The sequence below is a fragment of the Ursus arctos genome, unplaced genomic scaffold, assembly GCF_023065955.2.
Source record: "Ursus arctos isolate Adak ecotype North America unplaced genomic scaffold, UrsArc2.0 scaffold_30, whole genome shotgun sequence".
Lineage (NCBI taxonomy): Eukaryota > Metazoa > Chordata > Mammalia > Carnivora > Ursidae > Ursus > Ursus arctos.
Window position 1 is genome coordinate 30,348,279 of NW_026622986.1, and position 18,916 is coordinate 30,367,194.

General features: G+C 49.5%; 1 protein-coding gene across 6 annotated transcripts in view; it reads left to right on the top strand.

The window, feature by feature from the left end:
- Positions 1-18,916, top strand: part of SFMBT2 (Scm like with four mbt domains 2) — a 222,435-nt gene that overhangs the window by 183,816 nt on the left and 19,703 nt on the right. For all 6 annotated transcript variants that reach the window (XM_026478728.4, XM_044392054.3, XM_026478726.4 and 3 more), the window contains 2 exons: positions 984-1,123; positions 14,201-14,310. In XM_026478728.4, coding sequence (XP_026334513.1) covers positions 984-1,123; positions 14,201-14,310 — 250 coding nt within the window. The remainder of the gene's footprint in view (positions 1-983; positions 1,124-14,200; positions 14,311-18,916) is intronic.

An 18,916-nucleotide genomic window follows, 5' to 3' on the forward strand; every position in this document is an offset into this window, starting at 1 on the left:
TTGAGACACAGCTAGACCGACAGCCTGCTGCGTTGAAAGCATAATGAGGGAAATACAGATTCGGTCCGCTGGGAGGAACATTGCACATCCATGAGATTGGCCAAGTGCAGATGCCCTGCCGTGTCTGGTGTTGGCTTGGGTGTGATATAGCGGCCACTCCTATGCCAGGCTCATAGAAGAATAAATTGGGATAGTCCACGTGGACATCAGTTTGACCCCGTGTGGTACAACTGAGGACATGCAGGACCCCATGGCCGAGCAGCGCTCCTCCTCGTTATACACTTGGAAAGTTCTCTTGCCGCTACGCAGATGCAGACATTTACAGCTGTACTCAGCAGAGCACCGTGGGTAGTCCCAAGCAGGTGGAAGTCACTGAGCATCCGTCAGCAAGAGAGCGGATGGCTTGCTTGTGCTGTGTTCATGTAATGGGGTCACGCACAGAAGTGACAAATGGATGAACGGTCTGCTTATACATGTACCGACCTGGATGGATCTCAGAAACTTCAGGTCGAACAAACAAAATGTTGCAGAAAACCATTTATGGAGTATTTTTAAAATATCCCAAATACCATGCATTGCTTGTCGACACACATGTACCTGTGTGTGTGATCAGGTTTATAGACCTGCGTGGGAATGATAAACACCAGATTCAGGGAAGGGGAAGAGAAGGTGGGGCAGTTTCTGGGGTAGGAAACCCAGGGGAGCTTAGCTCTGGAGCTGGTGTGTTTTGTTTTGTTTTTTCTTAGCTGCACAGTGATATGTTAGTTGTCATTGTCTTGGTTTTAGCATCTTTTTGTGTGTCTTGAATTCTGCATCATAAACAGAAAAGTTCATTTATATGGTAGCAAAAAAATAACTTGAATCTCTAAGCTATTGGGTTTATAAGGCATTCTAATATTAAGACACAGTGGGCCTCTGGGTAATTTTGCCAGCTAATTTTTTGTTGGCTCCTAAAGCATGAGCTGTGTTGCTCTTCCCCGCAGGTACTGTCAACGGGAAATACTGCTGTCCTCAGCTTTTTATCAACCACAGGTGTTTCTCAGGCCCTTACCTGAACAAAGGGAGAATCGCAGAGCTACCTCAGTCGGTGGGACCAGGCAAATGTGTGCTGGTTCTGAAAGAGGTAAGGCGTGTGCACGGGGGTCAGTGTCGGCGTATTTCCACAGGTGTCCAAGATGTAGACAGAATTTCTGAAGGACATAACGGAAATTCGGATCATTTGAGGTGACGTTTTCCAAGCACCTGCTTTGTCTCCATCCTTGGGCTGGAGCAGGTCAGGCAGGGATGGGAAACGGCATTCCTGCCCATGAAAGACTCACAGCCTGGCCGGGGGACTAGGCCTTCCTCCCCTGAGTCCGGGGAAACCTTGCAGTGGGTTTGAGGGCTATGTGTGGGGTGAGGGCCTGGGCCTGCAGACTGGAGGTTTCTCTCAAGAGGTAAGTAAGCCTGGATGGGCGAGAGCAAGTGCTGTTAAGGATGGACACCCCTCGGCCGTGTTGGGAGCGGCATTGCCTTCCCTACCGTCTGCCGTACTCAGCACCACTCCTGCATGGCGGAGGCACGGCTCAATGCAAGGTGGGCCCCAGGCCCGTGCATGAAGTGTGTGTCGCGGGGAAGGCCCAGGCCACGCATCAGTTTGATGGTATTCTTTCCCATTTCTCTTCCTGCCTTTGAGGCTCGACCTACAGAGAGAGATGAATCCTCATTACGTTGATGGAGGCTTTCCTCTCTGGTCTGTTTTTATAGCCTCGCCACAGACCCCGTGTGGACATGGCTTGGAATTCTGGAACCATTCTTGGAATGCAATCTCTGCTTTTCTCACACATATCAGTGTTTTCTGTTAAGAAAGAGGACCCCACGTAGGTCTTCTTTATCACTACTGTACCATGAGAAAAATGTGTTTTAATTCCCGGGGCACGACAATCCGTTCGTCCACCGAACACATGTCTGTGAGGCCACTTCTCGGAGGCAGGCACTGTGCCAAGTACTGGGTCCGAACACAAGCCCTGTCTGCCCTCTGCCTGTTGGGGCTTCACGGCCCTGTTGGGAGATGAGTAATTCTAGGCTGGAGGTACAGCGTGTGGGGAGACACTCAGGGCACAGAGCAGAGCACTCTGGGAGCACAGGGGAGGGAGTGACAAACAGATGGCAAGGGACCCTTGCTCCGGCTTCAGCAAAGGGAGCAGTGCCTCAAACTTGGGAGGACAGCCACGGTGCACAGGTGGGTGTCCGGGGAAGGAGTGGGGGTCCTTAGGCTGGGGGCGACTCATAGGTGTGGGAGAGTATATCCTGTTTTGAGAAGAACAGAAAGGAGAGATCTGGCCTGCCTGATGGGTGAGGCAGGACTGGGTAGCTGCGTAGCTTGAGGAAGGCCTTCTCTGGTGCTGTGAGGAATGCAGACTTGCCATTCCGGAGGACGGGAGCCCTCTGAGTGACACTGTGCGAACACCATCCCCTCCACACAGAAACCTCCGTATGGTTTCAAGTGTCATTCTACTTAAAGAGAATGAGATCGTTTTAGCAGTCAGAGCATGTTTGCTTTTCTAGACCATCTTTGGGATTAGCAGTTAAAGATGTACATATTCAGAAAACAAAATCCCTTTTAGAGAGAAAATTGAGGTTGTAGTTGAGAAGAAACTCTGTAAAGAAACTCTGATTGGGCCGTTGTCGTGGTTATTTACTTGGGAGAATATAACCTATAAAATGTGCAGAGGAGGTTCCTGTCCTTCACGAGCTTCTGGTCGAGCGGGAAAGACAAACAGGCAGGTCGAGTGTAGCAGAGTGGTGAGCATCTCAGGTGCTGCGACGAGGTGGGCATGGGTATGTCGAGGTCCCAGGGAGTCCCCCGCAGTCTGTGGGGAAGGAGGCGTGGAGGAGTGGGCAGCCTTCACATGGAAGGCCTGGGGTGTCAATGGCGCCCTGGGATGAAGGCGGGAAGAACGGGAAAGAGGCTGACAGCACCGTAAGAGTAAGGACCTTGAAGGACGGACACACAAAGGTCACAGATCTGTGTGGGCCTTGTCCTGGGCCCTTGGCAGGTGTGCTCAGCAGCCGGGCTCTGCTTTCATGTAAAGCAGCTCACCTCCCGTGGCTGGGCCCTGCCTCCTAAAAGTGGACGGTGCAGGTCGGGCCAGCTGGAGGGGCAGGTTGACCTGTGTCGCAGATGAGACATTTGTTGCTACAGAAGGATGGTGCTCGAGGCAGGTCAGGCAGGAGGGATGCCTCTGAAAGGCCACGGTGATGCGGGTCAGTGGAGGGACCGCTGGCCGGCTCTAGATGAGGCGGCATGGATCCCTGGAAATGTTAGGCCAGATCGAGGAAGAAATTAAACCAGGACTCCGTGTCACGATTCCCGTCACCTGTGCACCGAGAATTAACTTTCCGCAGTCCAGCCCGAGAGTGGGTTGTGGGTATGGTAATGCCTGCCTATGTTTGAGCCTGTTTTTTGTCAGGAGTGATCAGAAAGGAACAGGAAGGCCTGGCGAAAATACAGTGAACTGGTGGGTGCCTTTGAAGCCACCTACAAGACTATCCGTCACGGGCAAGCTCCGGTGATGAGCACGTGGCGCCGGGGCCCCGCCAGCTCTGCTCACAAACCCCATGGCCCCAGGTTCAGCCTGGTTCAGAGGCTGGCTCTTTGGCTTTTGTATGTGAGTTTGTAGCATCAACAGTGGTTATCCCCGATCACTTCCCCGATAGGTGCCAGTGGCCAAATGTAAAAGCCAGGCCAGAGCAGTTTTCTGATGATAAAACTAGTTTTTTGCTGATGTTCAGAAAATGCATGAGGCAGGAAGAGAAGAAGAAAAAAAGCAAGCACTTCAGTTCTGTGAGTGCAAGAAAAATGTGAGCTCCCGCAAGCCAATATTTATGCTAATGTGCTTCCTTCAGCACCAGAACCTCTATGGTCTCAAATTGCATTTTACTTAAAGAGAACGAGGTAATCGGAGCAAAGACAGACCACATTTGCTTTTCAGGCCGTCCGTGCTGGTAAAAGCTATAGGTTTTCATGTCTTTGGGAAATGCAGAGTGATAGCTGTTTTCCCTCCGTCTGGTCTGCCTAGAGGCGGCTGACCTGTGTGCGTGCGGACAGAGCCGGCCTCAGAGAAGTTACGTGCAGGCAGAGAAGAGGGTCCTCACCTCCCAGAGGGCAGACTAGCAGAGGGGGGACAGTTCTGGCCCAAGTGAGGGCCGACACATGTCTGCTCTGGGCATCGGACCGGAATGGGGTTTTGAGGACTAAAAGCGGTTCCTGGCCTCGATTCCAGAAAGGGGGCAGCAGAGGAAGTGGCTGACCTCTAGAAGGGGGAGCTAGAGCCAGTGAGGGGTCCGGCCAAGTCTTCATCCCCACGAGGGACCCAGGACCCACAGGTCCTGAGGGGAGGGGTCAGGTCAAGCCTGTGGACGTCCCCTGAGGCTGGGGCATTTTATGGGACCCCGGGGCGTCCTTTTCTATCCCAGAGAGTTCGGCCCCCAAAGCCTGCCGCAGTGCACCAGGGTCTCCCTAAGACCCGTCGACTGTAGATCCAAGTGGCCCTCGGTCAGCTTGTGAGGTCCGTGTGTCACAGTGCTTCCGCTGCTGAGAGTGTTGGTGTTGTGTTGCAAGGGTGTTGGGGAAGCTTCTGCTGATACTTCAGATGCAGTCTCCTGAGTGGCCAGGCCCGTGATCCTGCTTCCTGCACAGCATAGTGAGGGGGTGCTGCGTGCTTGTGTCCGTGTGTGAAGGAGAGAGCAGCACGAGCACAAGAGGAAAGGAGTGTGGACACTCTCACACACTCACTCGTGTCCGTGTGTCCAGCGATGAAAAGTCCTGCCAGCTGGAGGGACTCTAAAAACAGCAGCTCAGGAGGAATTAGTCTCCATTTTCATGGCAACGCTGACGTCCGTGGATACGAAGGCGGCGTACCTGGGTGACGTCCTCCCAGCAGGGCTTAACAGAGGTTTGGGGAGCACCTGTTGTTTTTCGGAAATGTTACTTGACTTGAGTTATTTGCCCGTATGTGACCGCTGGTTTTAGTGAGCAATAAGCCATAGAAATGTCATGTCCAGTGAGGAATCTTGAGGAGTCTTTTTTTCCCATTTTCCACGTCGCTCTGGGATGTGTGATGCCGCACTTGGTCTGGAACCATGTTGGCTCGGCAGCAGGAACGACCCGTGCAATTTTTATGTGCTGCTTTTCGGCAGCCTGGGCTTGGTCATGTAGGAGATGAGCGTTGACCCGTGCACTTTCCTGTGAGAAGGTAGAGGCGTAGCCCTTGACTTTCTCTTCCCTTTCTTCTTCCTAAGACTTTCGGAGAAGGCTTCGGGGACTTTCTGAAGCGGGAAGCTTCCGTGGTCTTTTCTTGTCCTCCAGCCTGTGCCCTGGACATGGGCCCTGGATCTGACTTGGAGATCAGGCTGAATGCGGTGGCATAGACTAGATGGCGCTTCCACTCTGCCAAGGCAGGGCTGTTGTGCCTGACGATAGTGAGATGCAGACGCACACGTGCAGGTGCACACACCCACTCTACCCACCTACCTGTCCATCCAGCCATCTTTCTACCCTGGATCTACCCATCGTCGTCTCCGTCTGTCACTCTGTCTCTCCATCCAGTCCTCCATCCACCTACCCATCCATCCGTCATCTACCATCTGTTTATCATTTCTATCTTGTCTACTGCCTGTCTATCCATCTGTCTGTCTGTCTGTCTGTCTCATGTATCTGAAACAGTCACTTCGCTACCCTCATGGCAGCCTGGTCTGGGGGTGCAGAGGCTGAGGCATGAGCAGGGAGGCCTTCCTTTGTTTTGAAGAGAACGGGTGGTGAGAAGTCTAACTTGCAGAGGGTGAGCGTGCACACGAGTGGGAGCCGTGCGTGCTGGGGTGCCGATGCCCGAGGCTGGGGCAGCTGCACTGGGTTACCACCAGGCTGCAGAGGGATCCTGGAGGAGACTGGAGTGCTCACCTTCACCGAACGAGGTTTCTCTGTCCTTCGGTCTGCTTCTGTGGTCTTCATAGCTCTGTGGCCTCAGCAAGTGTGGAGTAAGCGGCGTGGGCCCGCAGGGTGCCTCTGTCATCCAGGCATGGTTCTCTTCAGTTGTCCACGACCGTTCTAGGGTGTTTCAGATACGAAGGTGCTGGGTTATTGTGCACGCAGCAGATACTCACTGAGCATGTGCCACACCTTGGGCTCTTCAGCGCTGGAACCTGGTAGGGAATGAAACACAGGCCATCCTCCGTTCCTTCACTCGGGCCCTGGGAACTCATGGGCCATACCCCTGTGCCAGGTGGCCACTGTTCTTGGAGCTGGGGGTCACAGTGAGCAAGAGATGTGGCTCCTTACTTGGTGAGTTGACAGCCCCCCTCCAGCCGGGGAGGGGGCCTTGTCTCTCTGTCCTCTCAGCCTGTCTTACCTTAACAGACCTACACAGTGCAGATAGATGGCAGAAATCGGCGTCTGGTTACGTTAGAATAATACCCCAGTTCTCTTTTCTCTGGGGTCCGCGGGAGTCGTAGGCATGTGGTTTATAAATCTGGAAGCAAGACCATGTGTTACTCGGACAGTAAGTAAGAGGATGGAAAGAGATGCCTTTTCTAGAGGTCCCCCCTTCTGTGTACCCCATGGTGTCCTTCCTGGTCTCGCTGTCACTGCGCTTCCTGTGCTCAGGACCCGGGATCACGAACCCCTCCTCCCTGGCTGGTAGGGATGGAGGAGCTCCGCCTGGCAGGCATCTGGCAGTTATCTTCGACTCTGAGACCTCTCCATGAAGCATGGCCAGTGTAGGCCAGACAGGTGCAGTGGGATTTCAAACATCACAGCAGAGGGTTGAAATGTTGAACGTCGGGTCCGATGCAGAAGGCCAGTTTGCTGACAGGCCCTTCCTGAGGGCTCTGGGCCCTGTGCTGACGGCTCTCTGCTTCATGGACATGCGGCATCAGCTCAAGCAGGAGCTTCCAGAAGAATCCTGTGTTTCCTGAGTCCCTGCAACCTGCCATCCTCTCCTCCCCTACTCCATCAGAGATGCCTGCCTGCCAGCAGTGGCGCGAGTGCCCCATGGGGGAAAGGGAGCACTGCACCCACCCGCCCCCTGCCCCCCACCTTGGAAGTTTCCAGCGGGACCTGGCGGCCTGGAATTTGGCTTCAGTTGGAGCTTGCTGTTTATATTGCTGCCACATGGTTGACCCGTGAAGCTGTTTCCCTCAGTCTCTTGGTTTTGATTACAGTGTTTATTTTCCACATTTGGGGAGTTCTGTGATGACTTGTTTGAGTTTCCCCTTCATTATATATTGTTGAGCATTTGTTCTTTGCTACTTGTCACAACTTTCACTTAAAAACTGGAACGACTTCGTGTGAGAACCCAGAAAATAAGGAATCCGAGGCAGCCTTAGCTGTTCACGTAAACGATGCCATACTGCACCCAAAGGTAACTTTTCTCCTTCAGAGTAGCCGTGTGTTCATCAGTATGAATGAGGAGTGGGCCACGGGGGCTGTGGCCTCATATCAAGGACTCAGGCTCTGGGGTAACATTGAACAGAGGAAGAATCTTGCCTAGGTGACGTCTGGTTAAGTCAGCAAAATCCAAGATGAAGACATGCCTCTCGGTGATACTCTTTGGTGTTTTTGTTGCTGCTGTTTTAAGCTTACGCTGAACACCAGCCCATGAAGAACAATGTGCCCAAGCCCATGTGTAACCCGTGACACACACGTAACCCGTGGAGCCGGACTTCTAGCGTGCTGGCAAGTGTCTGGGAAGGTTGGCGAAGGTTAAGTTGTTATTGTTTGCCCGTCAGAAGGGTAAGATGCCTTTGTGACACTTTATCATCACGCTGTAGGATAGACTTTTGTAGCGAAGGAAACCAGGGGCAAATGTTCTCTTCTGGCCTCTGTCCACATATATTTTGTGTATTTTATGGTATCAAATAAATTCTTGGCGTGAATTAGTCATTAATTTCTAGATGTCACTTTAATTTTAACTATTTTTAAATAACTGTTAAGTAAATATTTTTAAATAATTTTTTTAAAGATTTTATTTATTTGACAGAGATAGAGACAGCCAGCGAGAGAGGCAACACAAGCAGGGGGAGTGGGAGAGGAAGAAGCAGGCTCACAGCGGAGGAGCCTGATGTGGGGCTCGATCCCAGAACACCAGGATCACGCCCTGAGCCGAAGGCAAACGCTTAACTGCTGTGCCACCCAGGCGCCCCTAAATATTTTTAAATAGTTTTAACTCATTTCGTGCTCATACTGAAATTTATTGAACAAATTCCAAAATATACTGTTGAACTCCTACTATTGGTGAGTATAACCGTAGCTACTGTGAATACAGCGCAAACAAAATACAGTTCCTCATGTCATGGTGCTTATGATCTCATGGGAATGGACAGAGAATAAGAACAGAACCAACCATGGCCTTTCTTTGGCGATGTGGGCATGATGTGGGCATAGGAGCGCCCCTGGATGGGTGCCAGAGAGCACTGAGGAGAGCAAGGAGCCCGCCAGTGCAGACAGTTCCTACGGGTTTTACTGTAAAAGAGAGCAGAGAATGAGCGAGGTGGCTGCAGGAAGATGAAAGAGGAAGAGAGAGTTGTAGTCGTTGTTGGGGGGGGGGGGGGCGGCTGTGGACCAGTTTCTGCAGGAAGGGAAGCCATCCTGCAGAGGAGGGAACGTGATGGTGTAGGAGAGGCGGTTGGCTTGGTCTGCTTGGGCTGCTGCGGCTGGTGTCACAGAAGGGCTCAGACAGCAGACATGTGCACCTCGCAGCTCTGGAGGCTGGAACCCGAGGTCAGGGTGCCTACAGGGTGGGTTCTGCTTTTCACAGGGCTGGCTGCCTCTTTGCGGTGTCCTCACATGGCAGGAGAGAGAGGGAGAGAGAGAGCAAGCATTCAGGTCTCTTTTCACAAAGGTACACTCCATCGCGAGGGTGCCAACCTCGTGGCCTCATCGAACCCTAATCTCCCCCCAAAGGCCCCACCCCTAATGCCATCACACGGAGGTTAGCATTTCAACATACGAATAGGGTTGGGGGTACACAATTTAGCCCAGAGCAGAAGGGAAAACCATAAGGTGAAAAAGAATATTCTGGAAAGTGTTTTGGGCTCTAGGATATTTTGCTGATGATGGAAGGCAGAATGGATGCATTGGGGGTACACCGAGGTGTTTGAAATTAGGTCAGATTGGGGGAAATGCAGAGGCATTCGGGAATTGGATTCTGGGTAGAAAGAATGTTCTAGAAGTGTTGGGTTTCTGGTGACTGGGGTGAATGAAGATTTAGGGTATGATGGGATTCTCCTGTTGGTCTTCCAGGGGGCGGTGGAGAATTCCTGAGAATTATAGCCTCTTTGGGGGGATGATCTTTTAATCAAGTTGAAGTGATAAAGCCAGGAGTTCATTGGTGTGGGGTTGGGTTGGGGGAAAGGCTACCTACCAGGGCAGCCCTGGGGCTCCCTAGCCTTGCTGCTGGGACGGAGGGAGCGCCTCCCCTCCAGGGTGGTGGGCTGCCAGGGGAGGTCAGCCTTCCGTTGAGGATTGAAATGAAAGTCGAGATCAGTTTTAGCCAAAGCAATGGAGTTCTCCACTTAGTACGATATGTGTGATTATTACTGTTGGCATTAAAATTTTTGTAACGATTAAAGGAATGATGAACATAAAGGTTATCGTTAGATAATATTTAGTATTAGATGCAGCATATGCAAAGGAACGTGCATGGGATCGTTAGTTCTTGAGAAGACAAAACGAAAACACCTAGTTTTATGGGGTAAATCACTTGAGAAGGTTATTTGCTTTGCTTTCTTTTCGAGGCTCGTTTCAAAACGCTATGGATGGAGAAAATGCTGATTAAGCAGGAACAGTTCTTTATCATTTTACTGAAAAAAAAAAAAAAAACCAACAACCAGCCAAACTTTTTATAAACCTATTTATAAAATTAGCTCCATTCCATCTGATTTTGAAGTTGAAAAGGAGAAATGCTTTAGGCCCACGAGGGCCTTTGATGGTTCCAGTTCCTGTCAAAAGCTAATTATTGTTAACCGTGGTTCTTGGAGAGACTGCAAAGCAGAAAGGTCCGTTGAAGCAGAGTGAGCACGTGGGGGAGGCTCCTTTGTGTCCAGATCCTTGTTCTGAGCCCCCCCCCCCCGAGAGGGAATATTCTCCTTCATGTTTCTGTGGGAGCCGATCTCCCCCAAAGAGAGCCCTCCCTGCAGTCACTAGAATTTAGCAAATTACATACTTTCTAAGTTGAGAATCTGTCTCCTTTCCATTAAATCCGCCGAACTCAAGCTGTGGGAGCCATATTTGCTTTCTAAAGTGTTTTCTGATTTTGACACTCAAAGAAATAATTTTCTTATTAAGTGGTTCCCTGCACTTTCAACATTGTTCTGACTTTGATCATATGATATAGTTGAGGTTGGAAATTATCTAAATTACTTTGGTGTTTTGGGAGTTTTCATGATTGTGGATATGAAAGGAAATCATGGAATCACATAATTTCCTGATGTGAACAAAAAAAAAATTCCCATCGATTTACATAATCTTCTGAGCTCCCAAAAGGGGGAGGCCTGGGGGGAGGAAACCCAGGTTTGGCTCCTGTGCTCCCCACATGGTGTGCAGCGTGAGCTCCTGTCCTGCTGGCATCACCTGCCTGTGTTCTCCTTCCTCTCTCCGATGCCCCTGGCCCTCCCCCACACACTGGACCCACTCCCCACTTTGTGAACCAGCGCCCATGCTTGCAGAGCAGAGGGAGGGAGGGAGGCGGGGAGAGAGAGGGGTGTTGCAGGGCCGGATTCCTCAGAGGCCTGGGGAGACGGGAGTGCTAATTGGAATTTGTGGCAGGTCCTTGGTGACCTTCCCAAAGCACTTGTGTGTCGTGGTTAGAGAGGAAACTGGATTTGGGTCATTGAGAAAGGAATTGAAGAGGAGGAATTTAAAAGCATACTGTCTTTTCATAAGAAGTTGAGTTCTGAAAAGGAATCGGTCGCAGGAAAGTCAAGGAGTTTCGAAGCAGAGTTATTCCGCAGAGACGTGAAGACTGACACAACAGTGTGGGCCAGTGGGGACAGAGCGGGTGGAGACACGGAAGATCGTTTATTCTGTGGTTTGTGAGGACTGTGTTGATACTGAGATTTGGGATACCTTTTCTTTTTCTTTCTTTTTTTTTTTTTTTTCCTTTTTTGTTATGTTATGTTAGTCACCATACAGCACTTCGTTAGTTTCTGATGTAGTGTTCCATGCTCCATTGTTTGTGGATAACACCCAGTGCTCATTGAGATACGGGCCCTTCTTAATACCCATCACCAGGCTACCTTTTCCCATGACATCCCTGTTGTAGAGAAGGAAAATCTCTACTCTTAGGTTTAGTGACTGGGGCTTGCAATTGAAAACGACCATAAAACAGATGAACAGGAGAAAAGGTTTATGTTGCATGCACAGGGGCCTCACAGAAGAGTAGTGAAGGCCCAAAGAGGCCATTTTGCTTGAGATGTTTCTGTACCATTTTAACAAACAGCAGTGCGGTATGGAGAGGTGAGAGACAAAGGAAAAGGGGTTTGGGCTTCTAGGGTGGTAGATGGTGGGCAGGTGAGTATACGGGAGACGAAGGTGATGAGGGTGCTTTTAGTAAAGTCCGTTTGTGCAGAGTCATCTCGGTGACCACGTTCTTTCTCCAGTGACAAGAGCTGCTCTCCTCCTCTGAGGTACGGAAGAGAGGAGGGAACGCCTTTAGAGAAGGGCATGTATGCCCTACTTCTAGGCAGAAAAGGGCAGAGCAGAGAGTCCCTTCTGTGTGTGTAGTTTCTCAGTTGCCTTCAGCTCAAAATAATCCTATGCCAGAGTGGCGTATTTTGAGGTGGAATGTTCTGACCCCCTTATGAACCAGATAAACGGCAGTGCCCCCATCATACACAGGAGGAAAGTCCGTCAGGCACCTCCGGGACTCATCCTTCTACAGGGTGGAACTGGGGTTCAACGTGCCTGCCGATCTGCTGTAGGACACCGTGGAGACTTCCGTGTAAGGTGTGTTCTCCACGACCATGTCGTGAGCTCCAAGAAATCGAGGGAGGGATCCCTGGAGCATGATTTTCCTCCTGGAGTTACGCAAACACCTTTATGCCCGTTTGTTGGGAACAGTGTTTGTTAACGTCACACCCACATGCTGCCAGTTCATCGGGGGCAGGGCCTGCACAACCCCTAGTGATCAAGGGCATACTATAGTGACCCGAGTCTCCAGCTTTTGCCGGGAGCAGAGTAATTCTGACTCTGGATGGTGGTACCAGCTGCCAGCTGAGTTGTTTTCCTAGAGGTAGCTGTAATGCACTAAGATGTCATGAACAGAAGAATTTTTCAGCTCACAACCCCAAAGTTTGATAGAGCGCCTGCTGAATTTGGGAACGCCTGATGTGGCATCGGAAATGCATGGGAAGATTATTCAATATTGGACGCTTTTGACAACTTAATGGCTGCCTGTTCCCAGGCTGAATGGAACTCTGGAAGGCATTTTCTTTTCACCGTCTCCAAATGCATTTCGCTCTGCAGCAAATAACATGTAGCTCTGGGGCCTTCCTTGCAAAACACAATGGAAAGAATCGGTTTAAATTTTATCGTCTGTTCATAAATACTTTGTGCATTATTTCAGCCAGTTCTAATTGGATTTATTTTTAAACTCGATTTCCGCAAATTCTACTGACAGTAAACAATAAAATCAGATGATTATTCTAATACAGAAAACATAAACACAGCAAAAGTGCTTGTACGGCCTTGTCCTGGCCTTTTAGTGCCTCAGCTGAGCGGCCGGCCCATGTGCTCTTGCTGGGGTTTTATACGGACCTTGCAGCATAGCAGAGCGCTACCCTGCCTCAGAGAAGACACTTGCTCAGTGCACAGTCTAAAATATTTTTAAGATCAGTTCTTATAATATGAGGGAGCTTCGTCCTTTTTCAGAATTAAATCAGGGTGAAAAGCACACCGGTTGTGTTCTGGAACACTTCAGATCCAGGAACGCTGTGACATAAAATCCCGGCCACAAACGTTGCTCTCCATCCTCCCATTGATGCCGTGCGGCGTCCTCCCCAAGAGCAGCAGGGGCTTTGGCAGTAACACCAGTGTCTCATCCCAGTCAGGACGTTTCTCACCCCCTCAGTGGTGTTTTGCTCTGAAACCTGAAACGTGAGCTCAGTGCCTGGCTCGTTCCCCTGGTGGACAGGGAGACGCTGCAAGCGTGCTGGGTGCCGTGACCCGTTGCTGCCCGTGCTCCTGCTGGCACACGGCAGAGCCTCAGCAAGGCGCCTTCCATGGAGCTCCACACCGTGGGTGCCAGTGTTCCTTTGGAGGCTGCGTTGTACCTTCACGTTCTTTACGCGGTCTGTCCAAATGGCAGCAGCTCTGGAACGTGCCAGAACTCATAAACGTTCATGGTTGATGATTTGCCTACAGAAGGGGGAGTGCCCCAAGGGATCTGAATTCCACCATCTTTCCATTCAAGGGGCACGTCGAGGTTAACAGGAACATGGGACCTTCTCAGAGCCTTGCAGCTGGGGCTCCCAGAGTGAAATGTCCCGTCACAGGCACATGTCTCCATGTCTGGGAGTGGGACTGTCGTGGGAGGCAGTGACCACAGGTGTCCTTCCTCGGACTTGGGAATAGGGAATAAAGGGGAGGTTTGAGGAAATAGATTGTCGGATGGTATTAGTTACTCCAGAAGATCCTTTGAAGCACTCACATCTCGAAACTGTCCTCATATGAAACGTCCCTATATTGAGCCAGCATCCTATGAGTTTCAAATACTTGGTTAGTCTCCTTACAGATATCTGTAGTCAGCTCAGAATTGTTGGCACAAATCCGTTGCCTCTGTCTCACTGATTCCTTTTGAAATTTATTTTCAAAAATAAAATGAAATTCTCAGTAGCCAATCTTACTGCAGAGTAATCCTGTTGGAGATAATCACTGGCTCTTTGGAGGAAACAGATCGTTTTTCTTCAATCAGAAATGTTAGGGAGAGTCTGCCATCCTTCTGGCCAGCGGCTCACACGCCCTGCCAGAGGGATTGGATTTCACCACCCTTTCTATCCCGTGGATGGTGAGCCGAATCGGCGTCAGGCTGCAAAAAATGTTCCACCCGACTGAATGGGTGTGAACAGCAAACGCTTCTCATCAGCTGGGTGGTTTTCGCAGCATTCTTGTCTTAGTGGGAATGGCTGCAGTTGAAGTTCATTGCTGTTCTTTTTTCCCCAACAGGTCCTAAGCATGATAATCAATGCAGCTTACAAGCCTGGAAGGGTGTTGAGAGAATTGCAGCTGGTGGAAGACCCACACTGGAATTTTCAGGAGGAGACACTGAAGGCAAAGTATGTGTTCTCAGTTCTGGGAAACAAGGTGCTCGTGACAGTCAGCCCGCTACTTTGAAACTCGTCATCCCTCCTTTTGACGCAGCCCACAGAAATGGGAACAAATGGGAAGGACTGTCATTGAGTAGTTCTGTGCGCTGCGTGCAGATTCATTGGCGTTTCTGTTACACAGAGTTGCCGTAAGCCTTGGGATTCTGGAACTAAAGGAGAGATTTGTTTAACGGATGCTTTCTTGTGTTAAACATTCAGAATCAGAACGTCCTGTGTTTCAGGGCCAATAGATTATTTGATCAGAAAGGGAACAGTTAGAGGGGAAATCCGTTATCATTATTAGATGTTATTCATTAACACCTCTTAATATTTGATGCCGTGAGGAGCTTATGCCAGGCACAGGTGTTCTTCGCTCTGAGAGTTGGCAGTTGTAAAAGATAAAAAGAACCCGTACCTCTGCTTGGTTTTGGCTAAAGGGTTGTGGGTTGACATGTACTTGGTCACTTCTTTTATTTGCAAATAGGCTAATTGGAAAGATGATGTTTTGGCTCTGCTCTAAGTTTCTCGAGCTCTGAAATTGACAGCTCCCCCTGGATTGATAAGCCTGAGCACGGCTGTTTAAAAGCGAAAAGAAGATCGATTTCTCAAGATAATTTTCTTTAATAATTGCTTTGACTTTGGGTCCTCAGTATTCATTGAGCTTTTCAACAGGATAGATCTTACTGGTCAGCTTCTTGTGGAACAGTGTCCTCTAATAGCCTTTAGATGTGACATTTGGGAAATGATACTTTTTTGAACAGTGAACCACGTTCAGCGGCTAGAGTATGGCTGAGCCCTCCTTTGAAGAAAGCACCTGTCCTGTTCATAGTGAAAGTTGAGGGATGGGAGGTGGTTTGTTTGACCGGTAGTATTCCCCCGTGTGGTTAACTTACTACACTGGTACTGAGTGAGGACGGCGAGGTAGTGCTCGGCTGCTCTCCACTCGCCTCTTCTCTACTCAACTTTTCCTAATTTCTTTTTTGAACACTGTAATTTTAGACTCCGAAAATGTCGTTTGTGGTCTAATGATGCTCTAGCAAACCCCAGAAGTCAGAGGGGTGCATGTTCATCAGGAGAACGTTTATTTGTCTGAAGCGGCCTGTCAGGGAGAGGTGGCACCACAGCTCGTCCTTCCCGAGAAAAATTTAAATGAGCCTCCATATAAATGACCTGAAAGGATATGATCAATGGGAAAAATTAATGATCTCTTTCAGTCATACTAAATCTTTTCCTTCCATAATTACTGTGGTTTGTTAGTGTTTTGCTTTTTTGTTTTTTTTTTTTTAATAGAAATAAACGTAAGTCGCTGAATTTATTTCAAGTAAATAAATAAATGAGCCTCACCTGTGGTGCAGAAGAAACTAAAGCAAGTTTTTTTTCCAGCCGAATTTTCTGTGTCTTTCTACTTCATCTGAGGGGGCGGTCAGCAGCAGCACATTTTCTTTTAAGGTCAACGCACAGGAACAGTGGTGGCCGAAAACCTGATCAAGTGTTTGTACGAAGAAACACTTGTTCTAAACAGTTTCTGTAAAATTCAGCACCTCCCCAACACACCTCATAGATAAGGAAACAGGACAAATACAAAAATCTTAAATCCCATTAAAATCTCGCCTGTTCCTAAACAAGCCAGAAAGTTGCCCCAGGTACCAAAATGACAGGGAGAGTTAATTTTGCGGTGTTTGCACTCATTTTCATGTTACCAGGTCGATCAGAGCTTTTATGAAATCCAGCCTGATACAGTCAAAACAGACACGGGGAAGTCAGCCCTGGCTGATCATAAAGGCAGCGTATTACCTATTAGATTAAATATGACAGTGAGTTCCTTAGCCAGATCTTACACAGCAACTTATAATGAGAACGTGTCTGTCTGTGCCGGGTTTCCAGCATGCTGGATTACAGTGGCATGTCAAAGCAGCTGCTAATGATGACAGATTTACAGGTGGGAGGGAGTGTTCCCTTTCGATACTGTGTGTTGAGTCACCTCTTCACTTCTGATGTAAAAGGACAACTTTTTAGATCTTGACAACTTTGCTGTTTTCTGTGGTGCAAATGAGAGAGGGCTGGCTTCTTCCCATTTTGCCAAGAGGCTGAAATGCATTCTGTCCTGAATAAATTAACCTCCTGGAGGGGGGACCTGCATTAAGGCATTTGGTTGTGGTCTTCGAATGATAGTAACCCAAGGAGTGCTTTCAGGAGGCGAGGATGTGAGAGTGTCCACCCCTGGGGCTTGGGAGTGCTGTCACTGAGCGTCTGGGGTTTCTGACTGCTTCTTCCTCTTCTGAAGAGAAAAGACCCATTTCCTTGAGAGGATGGAGGTGCCACTGTGAAAAGGTTTGACCTGTGCACAGGAGAAAAACCTAACATCATCATCTTTCATCCCTTGGTGATTATTTTCCCTATATATCAAATAACCATACCTTTTTTACTAGAAGAAATTATTGCAGTATTGAACACCGTGTAAGGAGTCTGTATCTTGAGTCTTCAGCATGTAGTGAAAGGCAAAACTGGGGTAGCTCTGGCGCCAGAGGGAAAGTCGATTCTCACGTAGTTCATTTCAGTAGTCCTGGAAGAGAAAATTCTTTCTTTCCAATGAATTTACTTAATTGACCTACGTTATTTTGAAATTCAGAAGGAGGAATTTAGGCTATACCTTACGGGGATTAAAAAAAAATTCCAACTCTGTGCATCTAGAGACATTTAAATGTTTTCCGACATGTTCTAGAATCTTCTTTGGAGGAGAAAGACTCAAAACTCTGCTTCGAGTGGCTTTTGTGATCATCTTTGTCAAATCCAGGTGAAGCCTTAAATTTTCCCAGTCCTTTGTTACAGTTATTCAGAGTATTTGAAGAGGAAATGTCCTCTTTAATTTGGAGTGAATGAGACTTATCACTTAGGCAGACACAAGGAAAGTCACAACTTCGAGGTGAGTCATGCTTGGCTCTACGAAAATGGTATTTTCATTTCTTTTTCATAAGCAATTACTGATTTTTTATGGCTTTCTGCTTCACTTTTTTTGGTCTTTTACTCATGCTCCTATTTTGTGAGTAGCACGCCAGTAAGGTCATGAGGAAAAGACATGCAAGTGGGGTCTGGAAGAATCTCCGGTTCAGCCTTCCTTGTGCTCTCTCCCCCAGGGAGGGGTTCCAGGGAGCACTCGGCTTCCCCAGCAGTGGAGGTGTGTATCACGTGATGTTTCTATCCAGAGAAGCCCAGGCGCCCTAGGTTTTTACTGGGGGCTGGTCCCACGGGCAGCACTGTGCCTGGCATGGATCAGGGAAGCACACGGATCACATCTTCAGCACAAAACGTGGTTTGCCCAAATAGGCGGGGCGCAGTTCACCACCTTGATCACCTCCAAAATGCGGTTCCCAGACACCAGCCACACGTCCACCTTGCAGGCGAGCTTTTCTGGAGATAGCAGCTTCAGGCCCACAGGCTGGCCCTTCCTGCACACTCGTGATTGAATTCAGTCTTCGTGGCCTCCCAACACTGGGGAGGCCCCCTCTGGACTTTTCCTTTCCTGTATTTGTACACCCCCCCAGCACACAGGGGAAACCTGGCTTGCCTGTCCCCAGTATGTTGATGTGTTTGGTCAGGCCCCACTCTGGAACCAGTCTCTTTGTCGTTTTGTTCTTCTCTTCACCCCCATCTGGGCCCTTGCACGACCTGTGCCGGGCTGTCCCCCACGGGCAGATATCCTCTGTGTTCTGAGCAGGATGGGGATGCCATGGTCCTGCCTCCCTCCTTGCCTGCCACTGTTCTGGACCCTCTTAATTAAGGAGGGCCCTTGGGACCGACACCCGCGGGAGAGGGGGAGATGGACCATAGCCCATGGTCAGCTCTGGTGTTAGAATGGCCCTCTGTGGTTGTTCAAGTTGGGCCCAAGTAGCCAGGCCCTTTTGCCGCCCTCCCATCCCCATTACAGTGGCTCATCGCATGGGGGCCGCCCCTGGGAGGGGAGAGGGCAAGCTCTTGCAGCTGGGCAGACCCTCTAGGGCCAGCAGCAGGAGGCCACCTGTCAGCTGTGCCCGCAGCAGGGATGGGAGGTCCCGGCAGCACTGCCGGTGTCCCCCACCCCCTGGGCCAGGACACCGCGGGCCCCCCCCCCCCCCGCCTCTCCAGCCTGCACACCTTCCCTGCCCAGTCTCCCCACCCTCCTCCACTACTGTGGCTTTTTGATGGTATTGTTCCGGAAGGAAGGCAAGGGGAGGGGATCCCATTACTTTTAAACCATACTATAATCCTGTGTTCATAAATTTAGAGTGGCATATCCTCATTGGGAAAGGTTTGCTAAAACATTTGCTTCCACGGAGTCATCCCAAACTAGAAGGGAAGAAAAAGCCGACCCTTCTCTATTTCCCATGGGGTATTTGTTCTTGTTCTCTTCATGTCCCTCTAATGTGTTTCTGGAAGCTTTGGAATTTGGAGGTCTGGGAACATCTGTCTTTAGGCCCGACTTCCACAAGTTGAATTCGGACCCAATTTTCACATTTCTCCTGTTTGCTTTCTTTATATCATTTTATTTTTTTAAGGAACTTTAAGAATCTTGGTATTGAGCTCTTTGGAAGAGAGCCCT